At 45.7% G+C, this 21,735-nt stretch overlaps 1 protein-coding gene across 4 annotated transcripts in view; it reads right to left on the reverse strand.

Moving 5' to 3' along the window:
- Positions 1 to 497: 497 nt before the first annotated feature.
- USP28 (ubiquitin specific peptidase 28) overlaps positions 498 to 21,735 on the reverse strand; it is a 49,167-nt gene continuing 27,929 nt past the window's right edge. For 2 of the 4 annotated variants that reach the window (XM_073657000.1, XM_073657001.1), the window contains exons 12-25: positions 20,716 to 20,892; positions 19,362 to 19,555; positions 18,625 to 18,695; positions 16,869 to 17,097; positions 16,090 to 16,269; positions 15,662 to 15,795; positions 13,592 to 13,753; positions 13,354 to 13,449; positions 8,640 to 8,818; positions 8,359 to 8,437; positions 7,236 to 7,315; positions 6,308 to 6,431; positions 5,649 to 5,844; positions 498 to 1,858 (exon numbers count right to left, since the gene is read on the reverse strand). In XM_073657000.1, coding sequence (XP_073513101.1) covers positions 1,683 to 1,858; positions 5,649 to 5,844; positions 6,308 to 6,431; positions 7,236 to 7,315; positions 8,359 to 8,437; positions 8,640 to 8,818; positions 13,354 to 13,449; positions 13,592 to 13,753; positions 15,662 to 15,795; positions 16,090 to 16,269; positions 16,869 to 17,097; positions 18,625 to 18,695; positions 19,362 to 19,555; positions 20,716 to 20,892 — 2,077 coding nt within the window. In that variant the 3' untranslated portion in view covers positions 498 to 1,682. The remainder of the gene's footprint in view (positions 1,859 to 5,648; positions 5,845 to 6,307; positions 6,432 to 7,235; positions 7,316 to 8,358; positions 8,438 to 8,639; positions 8,819 to 13,353; positions 13,450 to 13,591; positions 13,754 to 15,661; positions 15,796 to 16,089; positions 16,270 to 16,868; positions 17,098 to 18,624; positions 18,696 to 19,361; positions 19,556 to 20,715; positions 20,893 to 21,735) is intronic. The other 2 variants (XM_073656999.1, XM_073657003.1) reach the window with 2 other exon arrangements.

The following is a 21,735-nucleotide window of genomic DNA, read 5'->3' on the forward strand; positions in this document are numbered from 1 at the left end:
CCACTTAAATGCCGCTGTGAGTCTGACATTAGCATTTAAGTGGTGCAATCCTGATGGGAAAATTTAACGTGATTGTGGGGGTGCCTTCCCTCCCTCCACCATCATCCCGGTACCCCTCCTGAGATGCCAAGCCACATTCTCTGCTTTAACTATATACTAAAGTCAGTGCCCTATGAAGTATTGCAATATATAGAATAAGTGTTTTGTGTAATTGCTTTTTTCTTGCCTTTAGGAAAAAGTTAACGATCTAATAAAAAAAAGATAATACAAAAGTCGAAAAATTATACCAATACAAAAAAAATACAGCTAGCCACGCAGAAAATAAGCCCCCATAGACTTGGCAGCACAGAGACCACCACTCCATATAGACATGATGCCTCTGGTTGGTGGGAATCTCAGCATTGGAGACTGCGGGGTGTTTGCCCCATTTTTTCAATACATGACAAATACACTTCAAAGATAAAAACATAAATACTTTATTGCACATATAAAACTATAAATGACAGATTGTAGCAGCGTCCCGTTGAGCTTCTGCCCCAAGTATGGAGCACAGAGGGGTCTCCGCTCACACGTGCGCACTACACAATGGGGTCTGGCACAGCCGGTGTCAACATTGGCAATAACACATAGGCTCCATTCCTCTAGGCACATCAACACCGGTTCACATTTCTCACGGAGAAAAAAGGAACCAGCGTCTCTAAAAACAGAAATGGAAGGAGCAATTAAAGGCAAAGACAAAGTCAACGATTTTATTTTTTGCCCCCGGTGATGGGTGCACATTGTTCAGATGCCAGTAGAACATTTCCCTGATAGTCGCTTGTTCTTTTGGTTTCCAAATGAAGAGCCAAGAGCCCCCGGTTGCCAGATCCCGATGGGGTTTGGCTCCTCACACTAGTCTTTGCTTCCACCCGATGAAATGGAATCGTGCAGCTGCTTGTGTGATTGTAGAGAAAAACCCACACCCACAGGCTAAAAATTCTCCAAAATTACCCAGTCGGCTTCTGTCAGCTACTTGGCACAGGATCCGGATATTGGATTTATTTAGAGCGGAGCAATCTGAAAGGTGCACTCGCCTGTGAGTTCCTCTATCTGCAGAAAGCCAGGGCTGCTCCAGATCGCCCTACGGATCAGCTATAATCAACGCAGTCCACAGGGCACCTAGAAAAAGCAGGAGCTGGGCCCCCCCCCCCCCCCCAACTATTCAGGGACTCAGCATATTAATCAACTTCCAGTGAGTCACGTTCACAGACATGTCACTCAATATTGGCAACCAATGCATAAAAGAAAACCAAAAAAACAAAAACACGTCATCTATAAAATACAGGAAAAAAAAGTGCAGAAAGTTTCCCCAACTTTTGGTGGTGCTCCCCGACCCATCAGACTATATGGAGACCAATCCCTACAAGTCCAGTGTCACTAAACAGCTTTATTTGTATGCACGGTCACCCCATCCAGGTGGCTGTGACCATACATAAACTTCTTGTAAAATCCGGAGTCCATTCATCCCCAAGTCATGTATATAAAGGCATCAGTAGCACCTTCCCAAGGCTGGTCTGAGCATGACAGAGGTCACCATGGTGGAAGGGGCCAGGTCACCATGGTGGAAGGGGCCAGGTCACCATGGTGGAAGGGGCCAGGTCACCATGGTGGAAGGGGCCAGGTCTTTCAGTTTCTAGTGGTTCCTATGTCACCTTGACTGTAGAAGCCCCATGTATGGACTCCATGATGGCCGCAAAGCGACTGCACAGGTCGTAGGGGGAGTGAGGTCGGATCTTCGGTGGTTCCTTTAACACAACGATTTCGCTGGAACAGTCCAGGAGCCGTGGGAGAAACTGGCTGAGCTTCTGCTGTAGATTATCTGCAGAGGCAAGAAAGGAAGGAAAGTTTAAGCCATTACTAAAAATCTAGAAATGCCACTTCTAATTGGGAAGGAATTTAAGGGTTCATCAGGACCAGGCAACCATCTAATGTTTATTGTGTCTTCTGGACCTTAACCACCACCATGGGATGTTTAGAAGAGCCATCGGCCACTAATTGGAAGTGGTCTCCACATTACAGATGGAGCCATAGCCTGGTTCCTTCAGGCCCCCCATTTTTTACACCCCCCAAAATTTTGGGATATTACCTTTCTTCCTTGCATCTGCCCAGACCTGATCATTCAGAACATGAAGACCGGCCAGGCTGATAGTCGTTCGGTGGGTAATGTATTTTGAGATGATGCTTTAACATGAATTTCTAGTTAAAATGTCATTGTAAACATGGCGGTGTACCGGGGTGGCCTGGGCGGGGGCGCTGTGATCGCGGCTGGCACGGTGCAACAATAAAACACATATGAATTCTTCACTGTCTAATAAGTACTGCTCGGTGCTAATTTGTATCCTACCCGGCGTGCCGGAGACTCTTATGTCTGGAATTCATTGCCGGCAGAGACAGATTTCTGACAGCCCATTAATCTCGCTTCGCACGGGCTTGGAGGGACAATGTGTATTCTAATGTGCCATAAACTGAAATCGTTATGCTTTAATCTTCCTTAGGAAGAGAGGAGTGGGGGCCGTCAGTCAATAAATATGCAGGGATGTTAAAAGTGACACGGGTTATTACTGCGTCAGCCGCTCGTGCAGCTTAAAAAGGGGGTGATGGCAGAGGGGGAACGAGCGGCGTGAAAGTCAAATCAGCAAAAGGTCAAAGTTTTGTCTCAGTCAGCTCCTTATTCTTAGGGATGCAAACGATAGATTACCTGGGAATAAAGATCTGGTATAATCTCCTGAACCAACTAGCAAGTCGATCACACTATATAATAAAGCATAATCCGACTCTGCTCCCTTCCGCACCAGAGGAGAGCACGGTGGAGACCAGACAGTCATCTCCTGCACTGGTCTAAAGAAGAACTCTGGTTGTGAGACATCACTGGTCCTGCTCACCTTTAGGCTGGTTTCACACATCCTGATTTTTTCTGGAACCGGAAAAAACCCGTACCGGAGATATCTGTCAGTGTGTGGCAACGGTGTGCTGAATCAGGAGCCCACGTACTGGTGCCTGGGAATCAGTGTACAGTTAGCGCTGTTCCCAAGCGCTGAACGCTGCCCTCATTATCCCCGGCTTGCGCTGAGATCAGCATGAGCAAGGGACAATGTTGAGAGTAGTAGTCTGCTCTCTGGTCAGGTGTAAAAGTAAGAAAATAAAATCCTTATACTCACCTGAAATGTCCCCTGCTGTAATCCTGACACCAAGGAGCCAGGGAGAATAAGCAGCTCCTGTGAGCGGGCTCCGGAGCTGCGCTGAGCTCAGGAGCGGCATCCTGTCACCTACTCACTGAGCTCCGCTCAGTGCAGGGCACCACTTGCTGGACCGGCTCATTCTCCTCGGTGTCAGTGGTCAGAGGATTACAGCGGGGGACATCTCTGGACAGGCAAGTATAAGGATTTTATTTTATTCTTATTTTTACACATTAACACTGTGGGAGCAACTACTCCCAACACGGCCCTGTGTTTAAGGGACAATGAGGGCAGCATTCAGCACCCGGCGCTTGGGAACAGCGCTAACTGTACATTCATTCCCAGGCACCTGTACGTGTCACACAGATATTAGTGTGTTCAGCATGGGACATTTTGTGGCCCGTGCAGCGTGTAAAAACAGACATGTCAGTGTGTGGAGCACACAGACACATGGTCCGTGGAAACACACAGATGTGCACAGACCCATAGATTTAAATGGGTCTGTGTGTCAGTGTTTCCGGTACGTGTGGAAACGGTCACCAGACGTACTGGAAACACAGATATGTGAAAGAGGCCTTAATGGGAGACGTGAGGGGATGCATTACCTATTTAAGAAGTGTTCCTGTTAATAGATGAATGACCCACACAAGAAAAGTCTTGGATAAGCTCCTTCTGGACCGTTTACCGAACGCTGGGGGTATCAGGGGATGCTGTAAAAGTGCTTGCTTTAAAAAGAGGGAGTGTTTTTATGAGCCCCTTAATTAGGGTACTGAATTCAGTCTAGTGCACACATGTCAAACTCTGGCCCGCAAGGTGATTATATTTGGCCCATGAGGCCGGCACCATTATACTGCATGGAGGGCCATGTGGGGAGCCCATTATTCTGTATGGAGGGCTGTTAATGGAACAAATTTGCGGGCCAACCTATATATCCAAGTTTTTTTTATTTTGTCCCTCTGTATTGGAATTTTACATCCCTGGTCTAGTGCAAGAATAAAAAGGGTTCTCCGGCACCGTAAGAGAAGAAGACCGATTACTTTGCATTGATGAACAAGTTCTATCAGCAGGTACGGTGCACGCGTCCGATACACACTTGTACAGGTGGTATCACTCGCCTCTCTATGCAGAAGTGAGCAGCGTCAGGCAAATGAAGGGCGCAGCCAGACAGACCAAGATGAGACCACAGTGCACGGACTGGCCGCAGCTCTCCTGACCCAAGTGTGACCGCTTCAAATATTTCTATGCAGCCGTCACACTCTGGTTAAGAGCTGCGGCCGGTCCATGCACAGTGTCCTGATCCAATTTTTACGGCCTAAGTGCAATTTATGAGTCATGGATCCTCTTTGGTGTCGCACCAGCCGTTACACAGTATGTTATGAACATAAAAGGATTAAGACGACATGGCAGCTTTTTTTATTTTAACAGAAAACAGCACTACAATCATTCCACACCCAACCAGTGGACTGGTGCGGCACCACTTTGAAATTTTAAAGGGGTTGTCTAATCAAGTTGTTTTTATTCCGAAAGAAAGCCCATTATACAAAGGAAGAGGAAACCCCAAACCGAGCACCACGGTGACCTGCAGACATTACGGTGATATTGATGACCAGCACTCATGTGATTGAAAAAAAGTGTAGCTTTATCTGCACTTACAGAAAACTTCTGACATGTCCAAGAAACACGCCATAAGTTTTTGTTTTTATTTTCACAGGTGGTCCGGATGGAGAGACCCCCCCAACTAATCGCTGTCTCTCCTCGCTAGCAGAAGACCGTCTCAGATACTATTTATTTAATCCAACGTAATCTAGTGAAGAGAGACAGCAATGATTAGCAATGTATGTACACACATATATAACTGCACACAACGCTACAGAGGCTATAAATGAGAAAAAAAAAAAAACAAAGAAAAATATCAGTGGGCTGCAGTGAGCAACAAGCAATATAGCAAAAATACAGAAGGGCACGACCATCTCCAGGCTACAGAGCAATAAATAACTGGTCTGAATGACATGTGGAGTTACTTCCTCCGGAGCTTCGCTCATACACTAGGTCTTGGGTTGGGGTCAACTTTAGAATACTAATGAGTCGGTAACGTCAGCAAGTAACGAGGGTCTGGATGAGCACTGGGGGGGGGGGGTGCAGACAGATCGGCAATTTGAAGGAGGAGAAACTCCAAGTGCTCCGTGCCCATGGGCAGCTTAATCTCATTCCTCCACGTTTGCTTCAGTGATACTATATGCTTAATGTGTCATGGCGGTCGTACATACAGGATAGCAGGTGACTTTGCTGTAATCATGCATGCTTTGTTTTTTTTTTTTTAATAGCAAATAAACAGCAATTATATGGTATTGTCCCAATTTATCTCCAAGGGGTACAAAGGGATCAGACTTTAGATCACCAAGAATGAGCGTGACACTAGGTGCGGGGACTCACCGTCTATATCCTGGCCGAGGTACGTACACCAGCGGCTCCGCATCTCCTCGATGGCGACCAGGTCTTCCTCCGAGGTAGTCTTGTTGCAGATCAGGTGCATGCAAGGGATGAGCATATTGTTCATTATGCTGATGCCTTCGCAGATTTGCTCTTCTACCCGACTCTCAAACAACGCAGACGCTTTTTTGTTCAAGTCCTTTCAAAGAAAGGGAAAAAAACTAAATAAATCATATCTACATCAGACTAAGGATCTGCTCTCCTCTGATGTGGACGTTGGCAAATTTAAAGTTATATCTTAAGGAATTCTAAAACATTTTAACCAAAGGCCACTTAAGGATTTTGCACGGGGGTAAACGAAGCCATCGGTGAAAGTCCTGAGCATAAATTGCCAGGCTGCGGACACTGCGCGGTCATTTTCACTGGAGTTTTTTGCAAAATCCAGAGTGGATATTCCAGCGTAAATAATTGGAATTATTCTATAGTACAGTCGATCTATATATTCATTCAAGTATAGTGTCGCAATATAAAAACAGACTGGGAAAGATGGAGGCTCAGTGTTGGACCCAGGGAGGGCAAGTAAAGCAGTTTGTTTTTAAATCTGCAGCAATAAAAGGATCTTGGACATTTTTTCGGTAATGACGTCATGTGAGGATACATACTATCAGGCACTTCCGTCTATACAGCGCTAGCAGTTTTTCTTCCAATCCGCGGTTTGCACCGATGCTCAGGAGGGCGCTATTGCTTTGATAGGCGTACACCAGGTACGTGAGGGCTTCCTGATATCTGCGGAGAAGAGGAAACCATCTTACTGCAGCTCAGATCCCGGCCAGGACGACGTTCATGAAAGTCCTGGTTTTTCGCAGTTTGAAAGGCTTAGGTCACAATATTGTTGGATGTATTTGGAGAGGTCGATTTCTCGGTTAATTTTGGAATAAAATTATATATTTATTTCCTGCCGTTGCCTATAGCAAGGTTTTCAGCTATTAGGACTTGTGTATAAACCAGACTGCACAGGAGTTACACCACTGTTCAGGGATGTCATTTACCAATCTCACCCATTTCTAAATGGATTAGGGCCCCATATTCTACACTAATAGCCAACTCATCCGGCCCCCCGAGGGTAGACACTAGGGGTGGTCTGATCATATAATTACCCCTCTTTATAATAAGACAAACAAGTGTCCGCTATTGCTGCGGCTTTAGGTGATCGGTGTTATTACTTTGCTCCCAAGACAAATGTAGTACAACATGGCAGCGTCTGAATGTAGCGGAGGTGGAGCACGTGCATTCACCAAAAAGGCTTTAAAATTGTAACAAACCTAGGTTCTCTTTGGGAGATGGTGAACAAAAAGCCAATCTAGACCAACATAAATGTGGTATTTCCACAAGCGAGATGAGATCCTTTTGTGCATCGAATAGCGCAAAGTTTGAAATGCAAAAATAAAAGCTAGTTTGACAAATGCCAAAACCAGCTAGGGCAACAAGGGACTAAAAATTCTTCCATAAACCTATAGACCAAGACGAAGAGACTTTGCCGTCTGTGTAAGTAGAACTCTACTAAACACCCAAAACAATGGGGTCACTTACTTCTTATTCTGGTAGAGCTCCAGCCCGGTCAGCAGGTAGACCGACACCTTAAGGAACTGGTTATAATCTTCGTGCCACTTCTAGATTAGGAGGGAGAACACAATCACGTTTGTTTTAGAAACAAACTTTGGACATTGTGTTTGATACAACTTGACGGCCATGTTCAATTCCAGGGAATGTACAAGAACATTATCACATAAGCAAATATTGGAATGGTCTCCAGTAGTAACTAACTAACAGGGCCCCATTTATAAGATAAGTGAGGACTCGCTGACCACTGGGACGCCCACTGATCTGGACAGTGGAGGTCTTACAGGGCAAGTCGGTGCGGCAGCTTGACCACTGCAGAGCCCTGTTGTAGTTCAGTGGGACCCACACTACAGCGATAAAGTGATATTCCCATTATATACATCAGTGTCTAGTGAACAGGACACCACAAATGTTTGTTAGATGCAGATCCCACCAATACGACTAACATCCATCCTAACATGGCCCTGACGCACGCCGCTGTCCAATCACCTGTCTCACGTGAACGAGGACCCGAGTGGAGAGGATGCCCCATAAATGTGATCTACAGGATGGTCCTTAGTCTGTGCCATGAATACAGGAGATTACAAAAGCCCATTAAGCTATCCCCTATTCTATGGACAGGGAATAAATTATAATCTTGGGACAACCCCTGAGGAATGCCCATCAGAAATACAGCAGACGCTGGAGCTATGGGGGAAGAGGTAGAGACCTGGAAAGAGGAAAAATAAAAAAAAAAATAAAAAAAAAACCCCACACTAAATCTTGGCAATAGCCCAATACATAAGATGTTCTAGCAGTTATAAGTGTTAACACCAGAACCAAGTGGAAAGTTTGCAGCATTACAAGAGGCAGAAAAACCCCACCCCAGTGGAAATTTAGCAGTCAGATTTTCTACTCTGCAGAGCGTCGCCTAAAGCAGCAAATGGTCACTATGGATTTTAGCTTGTGATACAAAGGGTTAAAAAAATAAATAAAAATAAATCGGTAGCATTTCTGCAACCAAAACTGCACTGCTAATTTTGCTGCCAATTCTGTCGTGTGGATACAACTCTGAACAAAAACTACACAGAACTTCTATTTCGAGACACCTCACCTGATATTCCTTCATGTCCATGTCGTTGGGCCCAATCTCTTTCAGTTTTGCTCGAGCCATCTGCATAATGCTTATAGACCTGGAAAAACAAAACACCAAGAAACCAAATGTGAACGTATCCCCAGGAAAGGCTATAGGGTGCCAGGCCCAAAAATAAAACCCTACAATATACCAAGTTACAGTAAACCCAGCGTCCCTTCCCCATGACGCCAGTGTCACTTCCCCATGACCCCAGTGTCACACAAAGTAGGAAAAATATAAAATTGAGCCTTGACCCTCACCGCTCATCATAGCTGAGGTTCCTATCCGCGAACTGCTCCAGGAGGGTCCTTTCTATGACACGTTTGGGGGCTTCGTTCTGAAACAGGTAGACCAGCACGTGCTGCAGCCGGGGGTCGCCGGACTGCGATGGCTGCTCTTTAGAAAGCTCGTGCAGTCGGGAATACTCCTCTCGGAAAGCCTGCAGAGATGGGACCATGTATAAAGGGTCATCACAAGAACAGGAAAATTACGATTTACAGTAGTATCTGCAAACTTAGCCAATTGCAAAGTTCTTTATTGTATGCCATACAGGAGAGCGCGTGCAGAAAGTGAAGACCTTCTGGATCAGTTCTGGACACATGCCTGGTGCCATCAGAGCCTCTCAATCACTGCACTCCTGAAGGGTTTAATGCACATTGAGATTCAGCTTCACGTCCTCTCAATGGTGCAGAGCAGATATGACACGACATGGGCCATAAAAGGGTCAACTGAATCAGTATCTGCTCACTTGTGGGACCACCAGGGCTTTACAAACTGATCTCCAGCAGGTATCTGGTGTGCATGGTTCTGATAAAACTGGGTTCTCATGGCATCTGCTTATGACCATGTCCTGTAGTGGGACCAGTGCTCCCAAACAAGCACTGTTGGCATCCTGGTTTCGACATTGATGAGAGCAGGTTGATGGTGACCACATATGACCGATGCAGAAGTCTGGAGACAGCATGGCGAGAGTTAGGCTTCCTGCAACATGTTTAGCGGTGGGAGGCAAATCACTGAAGGGTCAAAAGCCTCCATTACAGGTGCTAGGATGAACCCCTCAGCCATGGTCAGCCCTTACACTGGTGCGGTAGATCCTGGGCTCCTTCTGGTGCAGGACTATACCCGGCCTCAGGGGCATTGATGCCATTAGTGCATCCGACACCAAGTATGGACAGTCAGGAAGCTCCCTGATGCCCAGATCCAAGTCAAGATTCCCTCCATCACCATCTGATGTGCTATTCAAGCGTTCATGTCAATCGCATGGGAGTCCCGGGACCGCGAGTGCCGACACTGCGGGAAAGGCACCAGCATGGGAGGCTTTATTTTATCGGGGCAAAATATTTAGATCAAGAAGGGGGTTGTCCTAGTAGTGGACATCCCCTTTAAGGTTGTTATTTTTGTTGGGGGGCGGGGGGTATTTAGGGCTTCTATTGGGTCTATTGGACTACATATTCATGTTTTAGTTAGTACATGGGCTCCTCCACCCACTCTAAAAATGATTTTTGCCCCCAAATTTTTTCTTCCCCTTAAATCAATGTGCCACGAATCCTTTTAATGGAGAAATCAGACGGGTCCCCCACCCCCAGTACATAAAGACCCCCGGATGAGGCAGACAGTAAAATATAAAAGTAGCTAAACCACTTCTGCTCCAACAATGGATGTCAGTTGTTTCTCTTCCCCGCTGCCCACAAATGAGTTATGCACTAATAGAAGCCGCACGGCAGGCAGCATGGGGGTCCGGCAGCATGGGGGTCAGGAATGCCGCCGCACTCCAGTGTCTTTAGCTCCGAGGCGCAGCCACTTAATTACCACGAGCCGGGAATGAACATGTCTGTATGAAAACAGGTTTGGAAGCTCAGTGACGGCTTCTCTGAGAGCCGCAGACATCATCTGTTACCTTTTTTTTTCCAGCGCTGAAAACCAATTTACGTCAAGCGCGGGATGATTCTGCACGGCGCAGCCTAAAATTATCTTGTTGGAATCGGAGCGGCTCTCTGCATATGCATAGGGTGACAGAAATAGATGTTCCACCGACTCCAAAACAAATTTGCATGTTTTTTTGCAGATGGAACAATAGTGGCGCTGACAGAGCTCTTCACAGAACAAGAGCAGAGAAAAATGCCAAGCAAATGTAATCGCTTCAAGGTGGCACCAAGCCCACACATGTGCCAGGCTTCAAAACCGCACGCTGCCCCCCCCCCCACAGGAGCCCAACGCTCACACGCAGCCCCCCTTCCCCCTTACAGGAGCCCAACGCTCACACGTTGCCCCCCCTTCCCCCTTACAGGAGCCCAACGCTCACATGCTGCCCCCCCTTCCCCCTTACAGGAGCCCAACGCTCACATGCTGCCCCCCCTTCCCCCTTACAGGAGCCCAACGCTCACATGCTGCCCCCCCCCTTTCCCCCTTACAGGAGCCCAACGCTCACACGCTGCCCCCCCCCCTTCCCCCTTACAGGAGCCCAACGCTCACATACTGCTCCCCCTTCCCCCTTACAGGAGCCCAACGCTCACATACTGCTCCCCCTTCCCCCTTACAGGAGCCCAACGCTCACACGCTGCCCCCCCCCCTTCCCCCTTACAGGAGCCCAACGCTCACATACTGCTCCCCCCTTCCCCCTTACAGGAGCCCAACGCTCACATACTGCTCCCCCTTCCCCCTTACAGGAGCCCAACGCTCACACGCTGCTCCCCTTACAGGAGCCCAACGCTCACACGCTGCCCCCCCCCCTTCCCCCTTACAGGAGCCCAACGCTCACATACTGCTCCCCCCTTCCCCCTTACAGGAGCCCAACGCTCACATGCCGCTCCCCTTCCCCCTTACAGGAGCTTAACGCTCACACGCTGCCCCCTCCCAGCATTGCTGTTGGACCTTGCTGTACAAAAAAAATAAAATAAAATCTACAGAACTTTGCCAAGTGCCCCCTGACATTACTGCACCCTAGTAGCTGTACCAGTCAGAGCTGCGTTATTTGCCATTTTCCTAGTCACCATTTATATTAATGTTCTTCATCTTATTGGGCTGACACTGCAGCCATATGTCCTGCAAAGAAGCAGAATTTGTTGCCCATTCATTATGGGTGAAATCTGCAGCAAAATTACAAAAAAAAAAAAAAAAAAAAAAAAAAAAAAAAAAAAACCACATTCTGCAAATTTAAATCTTTAAGTAAAAAATATGCAAAGTGTGCATGAGACTCTGCCGGCACCAGGAAACCATTCAGGTTGTGACAAATCTGCACAGAAAACCGTGACAAAAGCACGACAAATCTGCAATGTGTGCACAGGTCCTAAAAAGGGGAGAGCGCGTATACACCCCCCCCCCCCTAGCTAGACATTGATGCAGCATCTGTCCAAGTTAAGAATTGGATGAAACACCAAATTCTTATCTTGGACAACTGCTGCATCAATATCTAGTAGGGAGGGGTGGTGCCAAGTGACCGCTGATTGATCGACCGCAGCTTTCACATTGCGAACAGAGGCTGCAGATTGGTGGTAGGTGTGACATGACCACTGCAGTCAGACAATGATTTAAGGGCACATATGATAATGTTCAAAGTTAATAGTATAGGATTTTTTTTTTTATTTCTTTAACTACACCCCCACCCTGAGACTAGTAAAATTATCACCCCCAGAGAGCTGGGAGCCCCCCATAATAATATATTAGATGTGGCGGGTAACCTGCTCAAACTGGTTAAAGAACATTATTTAATGTGACTCCCTACATTATGCACTACACAGACCCCAAAAGCACCAATCTGTGCAAGATTTATTATAACTAGTAGTATAGACCTGTGAAGTTTTCTTCTTGAGTGAATCGTTTTTGCAGTTTCTCGTATGGTTATTGCTCTGGTAGTTCGGCCGGCAGAGACCACAATGTGAATGGCCAAGAATGCAAATACAATGGAGGAAACGTCCTGGAGCGTAGAAAGAAACGACCAGCGAGCAATAGAGGACGGGAGAAAACGGTCTGTTGTCGGTGCGGCCAGTACATGGTTCTGCGCCAGCACAATGGCAGTGATGCGCCACCGCCTGGTGTTTTATACAGACCAATAATCTAGAGATGCCGATGTCCACTCAACCATACATCGCACCAGCGTTAGATCATGTCAGCTTCCCGACTCAGATTTTGATTCTCAGAAGTTTAGAATGATTTTTGCCCTCATCCTCTTAATAAAATTACATGTCTATCAAAAGCAAACTTTATTTTAAGTTCAGGAACTTTACTGATTGAGCACCTTTAACCTCGCCTCCACCCTTTTTTGGTTAGCCAGTTAGTCCTAATCAGCATTCTGCCAGCACTATAGGTGCTGGAACTATTAAAATTGGCAATATATTTACTTTTGCCATTATCCAGTGGCTATTCTGCACGGAACTGAAAGTCGGCCTCTGTCGCTGCTCCCGTTTTAAGTCCCCCCAAGTTACATTATGGCAGAACAAAAACTCACAGCGTGCCTTCCCACATCCTGTAGGAGCAACAAAGACCACCCCACCCCCCTTTCCCTGTAAGCTGTCTCGACAGTTTCTGGAGAGCGCTTACATGCAGGCAATGGACAGCAATTTGAAGTGAAGGAAGAGTCATAGTGGACAGGACTTGAGCATTTTTTTGGGGGGAGAACATTTTTTAAATAAAGTGATTTTCAGATTGGACTCTGACAGCTAGTGAGAAAATACAAGTACCATTTAAAATTAAGTTATATGGTCAATATGTGAATATAAAGATGAAATCATGAGTTGGGCAGGAGACATTGGGGGAGAATTATCAACACGTGCAGAAGAAATGACGTAGTGAACAGAAGCCTTCAGAAAACTCTTGAACTATTGCATGCATTAGTTTTGGCAAAACTTCTAAAAAAAAAAAAAAAAAGTTTCGATTATTTTGCAAAGATGCAAGCATGGTTAGAACAGGAGTTAGTGGTCACAGCAACCAAAAGATCAAAGTTTGCAGGTTACTAGCACACAGCAGAGCTCAGGATACCTTCACAAGCCCAGCTTCAGGCCCATCACGATCAAAGACCTGCCGGGCTTTAAGTATGGCCAGGATGACACCTTGCATGGCAGGGCACAGCATCGTCTAGCACCGCAGACGGATGAAAGGAGAAAAGAACGGTCAGAATGGGAAGACAAAGAAAAAAGTAGGAGACTTGGAGAAACAGGTTGGTCCCAACCCAGAACTAGACGAGTTACAAAGCCGGCCCTACTGTGCGGCGCTCTACCTCCTCATTATATCCGTCAGCGTCGGCTCTAACAAGTATCTTTCCCACAGTGGGAATCTCCACTTCGGAGAGCTGGGAGCTGGGCTGCGGCTCCTTCTCCCCAGTCTGATCGCAGAGGGTGGGTTCGGGCTTGCCAGCCTCCTCTGGCTCAGGATTTGATGGCTGGGATAGGGGCAAGAAACAAACAAAAAAAGTGACAGGTAGGAAAGGGTTAAGAAGACAGGATAGCATAAAGGACAGCATAAAGACAAGAGACGATGACAGAAGGTGAATTATCCATCCTGTGTCACACGTGCAGTATGACAGCTTGCTGATGACCGGCTGTCCAACCACTTAAGAATGGAGCTCTGACATGTGCCATGCACAGCACCCCCCAGAGCTCAGACCCCCCAGTGATCAGCAAATAGATAGATTGGATATAAAAGTTTAGGCTTTTTTGCAAATGGTTTCATTTAAAGTTTCAGTATTTTGTTTTACCGAACTCTCAGCTGATTTATGATCAAAGGTTAGTGGAAAGTGAAGTCAAACTCCTGCCAGATCCTAAGCTATCTCATTCTGCAGTCAGCAACATAGTGCAACACAGCAGCTACAGGAGGCAAATTGTGCAAAATGTTTCATCAAAACCAATTGGGAACGTTTAGCTTAAAATGCATGCAAAAAAAAATAAATAAATGGATAACTGCTCTCACCCCTTATAAAGGCTCCAACCATTTTTCCCCGCTCCTCTCATTCATTTAGTTTTACTTTACAGTGCAATATTTTTTTAAGACTGGAAGTAACTATAGACCAGTCTGTAAGGAAAGGACAAGGTCTCCCAAGCAGGGCAGTCAAGGCCGTATGATTGGTACTACCAGACCCATGCAGTCACCTGTGGGGGCTCAGTCATTCACTACACAAGAATTACTGAACTAGAATACAAGAGGTAATGTTTCTCCTTGAGGAGTTTGAAATGTCAAGCTTGGCATGCCAAGGTGAGGAGACTTAAGCTTCTCTGGGAAATTAAATATGCAAATGGGCTCAGAGGCAAAGAGGACTAGAACTACAAATTTTGCTTACTAAATAAGGCCAGGGATAGCAAACGCTTGTGAAAAAAAAACAAAAAAAAAACGCCATGTTGGGTACTCAATCAGCAAGAGCGTGACTGCATAGTTGCCTTCTAACCGCAGACCTACTAAACATATGGAATGGACCCAAGAGACTTCATAGCGAGTTTTACTAGTCCTTTTCAGAATTAGTTGGTCACTGATTACCAAGTACTATAGATCCCCCACTAGATGAAAGTGTCCAAATGAGGAACATTGATGCAAAAGAGAAACCTGCACATGTTGGCCTAGTCTTGCAGCCTGTCCCTATAGAGCGCACCAATCTAGTTACCAACTCTTAATAACCCACTTTTCTACAGAAAGTGATAAAATGCTTGATCATGAGACTGGTGGTCCTAAAGCCCCTTTGCAGATCCTGTGCAATGACTTTTCCATTCACTGTCTATAGATATGATGGTAGCACATGCTCCATGCACTAGTGACGGACATAGTCATTGGGCTCCAGTGGTCAGAGCCAAGCAATCAGATTTAGATCCAAGTTTAAAGGGTTTATCCTAGACTTGGGTTTTCCTCCAAGGGTGTTAAGATGTCAGCCAACAACCTGCGATGATATCTCCTGGCTCAGGTGGCAATTCTCCAGCTTCCTTTGACCCCACGTTACAGTAAACCAGAAATGGAAGAGCTGCTCTCAGTGTGAATGCAGATGTCCCATCAGAGCAGAAGAATTGCCAGTATGTGTGTGATGAGCCAACATAGGCAGCTCAAGATGCCTCAGCACAATGGAGGGATTGCTGCATGTGCAGATTGGCCATGCATAGTCTATGGGACTCACTCCCATAGAGAATGAATGGAGCCTTGGCACACTGGCATGAATCGGACAAGTGCACAATACCAGATTGCCATGAACCATGCACTGGCATCTCTACGTCATCAGCACTGCCCAATGTCATGATGCAGAAGCGGGTGATGCAGGACACCTCCATTAAACATATACACCAAGTCAGGAGTTCAAAAAAAAGTTACTTACCTCTTCTAGAGCCGCTTCTACACCATTTTTCTTAAAACAGTCAGCAGTTTTTTTAATGGCAAGGGACGTCTGATCTCTGGAGCTCATGGGGGTCGTCAAGGCTCTGCTATACTCCTCATCCAGCGGCGGCGAGCCTGCAAAGGTTACGAGACTAAATGAAGACTTTTCTTCTAGTATATGAAGCTTCCAAATTGGATCAGTACTGCAGCCCTTTAATAGTTCTTCCCAGGAACCCGCTATGAAACCATCATTGCCCCTTTCAAGTAAATGGGGCCAGCTGCTTCATTCCGCACAATTGGTGGCCACTGCAGGATAAACTTAAGGGGACACAGTGCCAAGTCACCGCAGCAGCCTTCAAGAATCAAGTATTCAGAAAATCTGCACAAAAGGTCACTGTATGCTGCCATTATACTTTGGAGAGGATTTACCATCGGACAGGGTGTCCTCGTCACAAGTGAGGGACGGCTCCATTTGTGGGATCTTGTAGGAATGAGCCTCCTCCCATTCTGCCACCTCCTGGTCAAACCTCTGGTTCTCCTCTCTAATCCAGTGTGAAAAGCCTCCAGGAAGACTGCGGATTTTATCTTCCAGTTGTCCAGTTTCAAGGTCTTAAAAAAATATATATATAAAACAGAATTAAGACCTTACCGCACGTCAAGCTGCCCATTCACATTGAGAAGTCAGGACCCTTCATTTCTGCAGGATTGCCAAGCCATGTAATTGTTAATATGGTGTCCAGACTCCAGACAAGTTTTGTGGCAAAAAAAATCCCATATGCTTAAACTGCTGCCATACATCAGCAAAGTATTTCCCCTCTCCGCATGTTTCTGGAGGGGCAGAAGGCGCTATAGGCAAGCAAACCAAGACCATGTAGGATGTGTTCACATGAATATTACTTCTGGCAAGTTTATGCATCCTGAATTTTTTAGCCTCTGCAGACTGATGCTTATTTTCTGAGCCAGCGCCTGGAGACTAGCTAGGATTTCTTCCATACAAAGCAAACGTGGGATTCCTGCTCTAGTCTCTTGAGGCATGGAGAACATTACACAGCAGTACTGAGCAGTGCAGCTGTGAGTACAGCACTGGGCCAAGGTAAAACACTTACTAAAAAAAAAAAAAAAAAAACCCACAACATCTAAGTTTCTGCCTCTCCACCATAATCTTCAATATATGGCAGTAACCTGATCTCTCAGTGATGGTTACTTACCCTCAATGAGATAAGGTAGCTTATTGTTTATGTACATGAGGCAGTAGGCACTGGCATTTCTCACACCTCCATAGGAGTCTCTTTTGAGCTCTTCCCAAGTGGCTTCTGTCACAGATAAGTCATTGTACTTTAACCAGCACAGCCTGGTATGGCTGTATATATATGCCCAGTAATGCCCGGAGTTGGCCTGGCCTTCATGAACCAGCACTGCATGAAGCCTGTATGGAACCTAACAAAATATAAAGAAATAATTAACATCACAGCAATAATTTAAAGGGGTTAGCCAGGATGGGGACCATTTAACTTTACTTTAAGCCTAAAAACTAACAGGCAGGTAGATGCTAACTACCTGCCCGTTGCCTACATCTGCTGTCACCGAGAGGCTACGGACCACTGCTGACATGTCGACAGAGCAATGACTTCTCTTCTGCTCTGTTGACATGCTGATTGACAGTTGGCTCCCTGCTTTTTAACTGCTGAGCCAGCTGTCAATCAATATGTCAGCAGTCACGCCCCATCAAAAGAGCAGCCCAGAAGAAAAGAGCTGCTCTGTTGACCTGCAGCAGCCAAATCACCGGCAGGAGTGGTCAGTGACTGCTCTGAGCCAGCGCCGGGTACAACAAGCAGGTACTTAGCAACCAATTGCCTTTAATTTGGGCCTTAATATTAACATCTGTATATAGTGGCTATGAAAAGGGCATCAGCAGGGCACAACTTGCCATAAACAAGTGAAAGTGATGGATATACACAGATCTTTCCTCCAAAAGAGATCTGTATCTGGCTGTAGGACACATAACTGATGCCCCCCCTGCCCTGTGAGATTAAGGAAACCACAAGAAATAAGCCGCAGCTTCCGGCCATAATACAAATATTAGGAGTCGAGGAAATTTACCCAGAAAAAAAAAATTACCCTAAGTGTTTTAGTTTGAGGAACGTCCTGTAGAAGTTTGGATTTAGTGTCACATGTCTCCAGTAGAAAAATACATAGACAATTCTTTAATAGGTTAACTTGCAAGTTTTACCCCCATGAACATTCAGAATCTAGACCAGGGACGTGGCAGAGAAGTCATACTTCCCTCTGGGCACGCACCATTTTATACAGGCGGCATAAACTTCAGTCACGCTGCTCGTGGGTTTGCAAAACATGGACTGTCCTGATCCACCAGTGGTGGCATCAAGGAGGCACGTTCACGTGAGCTTGGGAGATTATTTTGGGACTGAGGGCTCTGAATGACAGGTCATGACACAGCAGGGCAAGATGACGGCGTGTGATTAGAAGCCTGTAAGTCGCAGGCCCTAGTATGTGTGTATAATTTAGATTATATTATATATATATATATATATATATCCGTATCCACACGTGTCCTGCTCACGCAGACCGAATTGGCAGCCGTTTTCCAGGCTACACTTCATTCATAAGTTACAAATCCAACACCTCCCCCGGTAGTGATCAAGCGACTACACCATGACACCATATGTAACCTCCAGCAAGAGGTTTTCTGATAACACCATGTTCACAGCCAAAACCAGGACTGGGTGAGAAATGCATATGTGGTGACATCTCCATTATACTTTTCCTGATTGTTCCACTCCTGATATTAGCTTACAAATACTGATTTAGAATATCCCCCATTTACCTTGAAGTCGTGCGGCAATAGCCGACAACCTGTGGACATTGACGTTGCGTGACATAGCAGAATTCAACTTTCACCTCTTTTCAGCATTTATTTTTTCCTTTAAAGATAGATATCTTTACCTGCAATAGTTCGGGATCTTTGTAAGTCTCCTCAATGGTTTTTCGGATTTGGGCAATTGAATTCTTCAAGTCTTAAGGAAGAAAAAAGAATATTATGGCTGATGCAGACAAGTTTAAAACAAAAGGAGTTGGGAATTCTCAAAAGGGTTAAGCAGAATCTGTTCAACCCCATATTGGGAGGAGCGCGGGGATGACGGCGTCACTTCTGCAGATATCGGACGGGTCATGGGCACCTTTCCTAATCCAATTACATCACTTCTACAGGTGTGGTACCTGGACAGGTGCACGATACCTGCAAGCCTGAGTTAGGATTTATGTTTTTTGTTTCACTTTGTCACAACTATGGATTGTGGACTACAGCTTAACTGCATTGTGTAATGGGCACCTCCAGTAGTTCAAGAACTCCTACAGCTACTGTCCCTCCCCATGCTTTGCACTACAGCTCTGCTTTAGCAAGGTTGCAGTGTGTGCATAGGCCCTAACACTATAGTGGACCCCAGCAGCTTAATGTCAGACAGCACACGGCCAGATGCATCTGCATGACGGGGTTAACAATAGCATGGGACTGGCTTGGTTATAGAAAGACACCTCAGGCCAGTGTTCCCCATGTCTGCACCTGACCAATGTTGAGCAGAAGACTGGAAGTGAACGCCATGCTCTTATGGGAGAGATTAGTCACAGAACACATGACTTTGTGAACCATCCCATAACATGAGGTTCATTTTGAGGTCCTTCACCTTGCATGTCCTGTTCCACCTCCGCTCTCCACCTCTGTAAGCAGACCTCCACGGAGCGGAGCTCTTCGGTGGTGATGGTCCGGGGAGCTGGGGAGTCTGTGGCTGCCGAGTGGCTTTGTTGAGAAGGTATTGAGGAAGCAGTTTCTGTGGAGTCATCACTGTCCAGCTGTTCACTGCAGCGGATGTCTATCAACCTGGACAAAAAAAAAAAAAAAAAAAAAAAAAAAAAAATCTAAAAAAAAAATTTAAAAAAATTTACACAAGACCCATTTAAACAATCTCCTATAGAGTAAAAAGGCAGACAATCTCCAGCATGTGATTAATGCAAAATAATGGTAAAGTCTTCAGTACTATCAGGTATTCTTTCCATTAATCTGGCATGGGACAAGCTTTGTTGCTTCCTAGTTTGTGTTTTTTTTAATACAAGTTTCTGTACCATTGGGTGCCAGGTTAAAGGGTTTTCTACCACCATGATTCAAAAGATATTTAAAGGGACCTTGGGCATTTTCACCTTGTGCCCCGTCTCTTCCATTTTGATGCCACGTCAGTTTTTGGCTTAGTCTCCCTCCAAGTCTCAACTTCAAGCGCCCACATTGGATCCAGTGACGTACCAGCCATGGGACTTACTACTGTACTAGCCCACAACCCCCTTCAATGTTCAAGTGCACATGCGCTGAGGAAGCACATTTCCCACGGAGTGGAAAGTCTGGCGGCACGTGGGCGCTAACTTTTCCAGCAGTGATGCACATTACTTGCCTGCGGTCCCATGGAGAATAAATGGAGTGATGGCTCACATGCACGGTTGGGAGGTAGAGGAAGGAATTATATTTGGGGATAGGTTATAATTTAATGTGCAATAAGCGAGAAAATTCTTCCCATCATTGCCGAAGCCAGAAGAGAAGAAGTCTTCCTCCATGGGAGATCTCCAAACCTAATAGGGGGGCATGTTGTGACCATACAACAGTAAAGGTCTGGCACTTCTATAAGCAAAAAGTTTACAACTGCGACAATACTGTTTAAAGGGATATTGTATTTATAAGGCAGCACAATATAATCAAGAAGAGTAACAGTATGGGGAAGATGGGCAGCAATAGCAGATCTTATTTTTAATCCCCATGTGACGAGAGGAGCACATTTTACTGTCAGCTGCGATACAAAATGTAACTCACATCTTAGCCTAATAAAGAAACAAATCCACATAAAAGGAAAAAAAAAAGGGGGAAAGAAGATAAGGCTTTGTAATCCGCATCAAATAGCAAAGGAGAAGATGGCTTTTGGCTGTGCGGCACTTCATTTACAAGGTTAGATAGAACATCTACTTTATAGCTTTGTACTTTACCATAAATGAAATTACCCATTTTCCTGTGGTTGAGTATCGCAGGAGCTGGTGTCGTCTGCTGAAAGCCCCGCGTTATCAGTCACAGCCTCAGCAGGGCTTCTAGCCGCAGACTTTGTGTTTGCGAACTCCAGCACATAGCGAAGCATATCAGGAAGGGAGCACCGGCTGGTGCCAGAGCCGTATTTTAGGTACCTGAAAAACAGAATTCAGAAAGTGTTAGTGACTTCACTTTAGTCCTGTCTGTGTTCAAGCAAGTGGTTAAATAACCTCTAGTGTGAACAGGTCATAAGGGTACCAATGGCACCATAATGGCTGCATAAAGTTATCCCAATCCATAACGTGCAGATCTAACCACTGGACAAGCAATGATCCCAGCTCCAAAATATCCCGTTAGCAGGACGCCGCACCACTCCATTCATTGGGACTGCGGAGACGCCATGTACAACACTGGACCTAAACATTTTCCAGAAGTCAAAAAGAAAGGAGCGGACACCGGTTCATCCGATGGAGCAATTTCAGAGTTTTGCTCTCTGTGCCCGGCAAAGGCACCACTTATTCTATGGACAGGCGATGAGCAACCTGTTTTTAAAGGGATTACTTTTTGGTAACTGCTTTCCAAACGTCACATTAAGTATAAGGACACAGTACAGGGAAAGCAGCAAAACTTAATTTTTTTTTTCAAAGCTCAGCGGTCTAGAGAAATCCCCAAGTGATTATGAATGGGACACCACTGAAATTGTTCATGTATTAAAGCCTCCTTTACAGGTGGATTTGCCATACACAGATATAACCCGAAACCTATTAAACATTGATCATCATGGCAGCCTGATATAAGGTACAGCAAGGGTGGCAAAATCAGGTTTTGTACAGAGGAGATGAAATCCAGCTAACACTGGTTGCTAGAAATTAGCCACTTTTTCTAATACATCTGAGAATGTTGGGCTGATTGTATGAGGGTAGCCAGACTGGTGAGTGGAACAGAAATGGGATGGCATTTACCCTGCCTTGATCACCTTTCCTCCAGTAATTGCAGGT

The sequence above is a fragment of the Phyllobates terribilis genome, unplaced genomic scaffold (assembly GCF_046119375.1).
Source record: "Phyllobates terribilis strain yellow unplaced genomic scaffold, ASM4611937v1 Scaffold_12__6_contigs__length_324123572, whole genome shotgun sequence".
Taxonomy (NCBI): domain Eukaryota; kingdom Metazoa; phylum Chordata; class Amphibia; order Anura; family Dendrobatidae; genus Phyllobates; species Phyllobates terribilis.